The 2,614-nt window shown below is 38.6% G+C and overlaps 1 protein-coding gene across 1 annotated transcript in view; it reads right to left on the reverse strand.

The window, feature by feature from the left end:
• Positions 1-964: 964 nt before the first annotated feature.
• The window catches only part of LOC107094592, a 20,510-nt gene continuing 18,860 nt past the window's right edge, over positions 965-2,614 (reverse strand). The window contains exon 2 of the mRNA XM_015390305.1: positions 965-1,677. Within this exon, the coding sequence (XP_015245791.1) occupies positions 965-1,677 (713 nt within the window). The remainder of the gene's footprint in view (positions 1,678-2,614) is intronic.

Consider the following 2,614-nt stretch of genomic DNA (forward strand, 5'->3'; position numbering starts at 1 on the left):
TACTAAGCTAGCAGCTGCTATAACAAAGTGTGGGCCAACCTTCCTGTGTTTTAACTCTGAAGAACCTTTTGTTTCCATTGGTGGAAACTTCTACAGTGCAATTTAGGCCACCATCACCACAGAAGAGGAGGCAAAAACATTGACGTCACAACTGACAGTATTTCACACCTGGTGCTGTTAGAGATATTAATAGACGGGGGATTTTTTTTTAGCCTTTAGTATTTACATATGAGTTTAGTAGCCATTGGGTATTTTAAGAACGAATCCAATACAAAAAGCTGCACACAAAAATAATGTAATTCCATTCTTTACATTTTGATTTTATTGATTTGGATGGCTGTGTTTCTTCCTTTAGGGTCAGCAGTGAAGGAGGTGCTTTATTCTTTTCTGCTCTTCACTGTTGAATACACACAAGCGCTGAAATGGTTGTCCTCTTGCTGCTGTCCTTCAGGTTTCCTCTTTATATTCAGAGCAGCATAATGCAGATTTTCTGTCTGATTTTCCTGATATTCACAAAAAAAGTATAATTTACTGGTAAACCCACTGGAAGAGAGCATTGCATATTTCTTTTTGATAAAGGTGTTGCTTTACTTACAGTAATCTCAAGGGCTTCAGAGGACTGTGGTTTATCCGTCCCTAAAACCCACAATGTGTAAATAAACAGTTCAGCATGTACAGTGTAGAATCGAGATTAATTATGCAGATTAATTCTCTAAACCTTACCTGCGCATGACATGCATAGCTTGGATTTAAGTTTGTTCCTCAGGAAAGACAAAAAAAGGAGCCCAATGATGGAAATGACAACAGCCACACCCAGGACATACACCAGGAAAGAAGGCGCTGTGGTAAAGGTCAACATATTAAGAGGGCAAAATAAAACTTCACATATATAGTTATGTTATATTAACCTAGACTAAGAAATATTCATTTTAATTGTGTTGAACTGGTTGGACACCTGCAATTATTACATACCTAAAAAAATCTCCACATTTGTTCCTTCTCCAAATACAACCATCCCACATGAGGCCAGAGCACAGTAGTAGGTCCCAGCATCCAAGGACGTCACCGAATTTAACTCAAGGTTGGAAGTGCAATTAACACCATGAAGGGGTCCGTTTTTAAGACCTATACAGCTTTTTGCACTGGGACACATGAGTGAGGGTTGGGAGGCAGTATGTCTCAACCAGTAGAGGCTCTGTTCTCCTTTGCATGGCTCAACAGACACGCTACAGCTCAGATTTAGTGAATCTCCGATTTGTAGAGGAGTCAACGTAGACTGTTGAATAAGCAACTGGGAGTTTGATGAAGCTGCTTTGACATGGAGAAAGAGTCCTTGTCCAAATTCAATGGCGTTGAATGCTAAAATCACACAGTAATACGTCCCTGAATCCGACGGCTGAAGATCTATGATCATCAGACTGTTGAGTCCTTCTTCGGGCTCTGAAAGAACTTGAAATCTATCTTTATATGCTGGGGAGATGATGGATTCTTTGCTGTGCTTCATCCGGTTAGATATCAGATGAGGTTTATGTCCCAGTTTTTGCTGGTACCAAAAAAAATATGTTATAGCATTATGCTGACAGGAGCAGGGTAAAGTCACAGTCTCTCCAGCATTAGCTGCCCTTATTCCAGTCTCCTGAATGATATCATAGGTTTTGATGGAATTAAACGGCTCGCCTGTGAAGAAATCATGAAAGGTTTTTTATTTTCTTTTGTAAATGTACTTTATTTCCATTCAGAATAATCGCAGCACATAAAGAAGCACAAATAAATATTTGATTAATACTCACAGAGTTTGAAAAGAAGCAAGAGAAAAGTAAAAAGTTGCTCCATTTCTTTAGTTAGGCGGTCTATATTCTGAGTTCACAGCTTCACTGAGCTCTTATAGAAGATTCAGGGGTGCTTCTGATTGGCTAAGAGCAACGGATACTTTTTAAACTCTGCTTATGATTTGTTTAGGTTTTAAGTTGTATCTGTTTAGGTCACGCCTGTCGACAGGCTCGAGTAACAGGGTTGTTATCTGTGGCCTGCTGTTTAGGTTGCCCTTTATCTATTTTATCTTTCCATCTATAGGCAAGCATATTGCATTATGAAGAATCATATAGGCTTAGTACTAAAAATATATAAAATGTTTTTGTAGTATTTTAATTCCTATTTTAATTGCAGCAGTCGAGCATAAAAACCCCTCCCATGTCAACAAAATGGTTTGTTTTTCAAAGCAAAATGGAGTTTGTTAGCCTGCTCCAGTAAATTAAAAAATACTGGGAGTGGTGGAGGTAGAGAAAAGAAAATATGCAGTCTGTAGCTGTTGTTCACTGTATTATTATACATTTGCTTTGATTTGCTTTGATTTAATTTCTATATCACCTCCTTCCCCAAAGCTCCCTCTCTCATTAATATGCCCTGAGAGCAGATGAAGTTACAAAGTTTTAATTAGAGGAGGTCCTTCTTGCTGGATTACTGGTCTGTCTCGAACTTACTCTAGGGTTACCATCACTTACTGATGCTCCTGAATGCTGCACTTGAACACAGAATCTAGCCTGGAAATCAATGGCTGTGAATAAAATGATGCTGCTGCTGCAAAACCACAATGGCTAAAATAAAGTTCTGTTCA

Source organism: Cyprinodon variegatus, unplaced genomic scaffold, assembly GCF_000732505.1.
Source record: "Cyprinodon variegatus isolate N-32 unplaced genomic scaffold, C_variegatus-1.0 Scaffold492, whole genome shotgun sequence".
NCBI classification, from domain to species: Eukaryota; Metazoa; Chordata; class Actinopteri; order Cyprinodontiformes; family Cyprinodontidae; genus Cyprinodon; species Cyprinodon variegatus.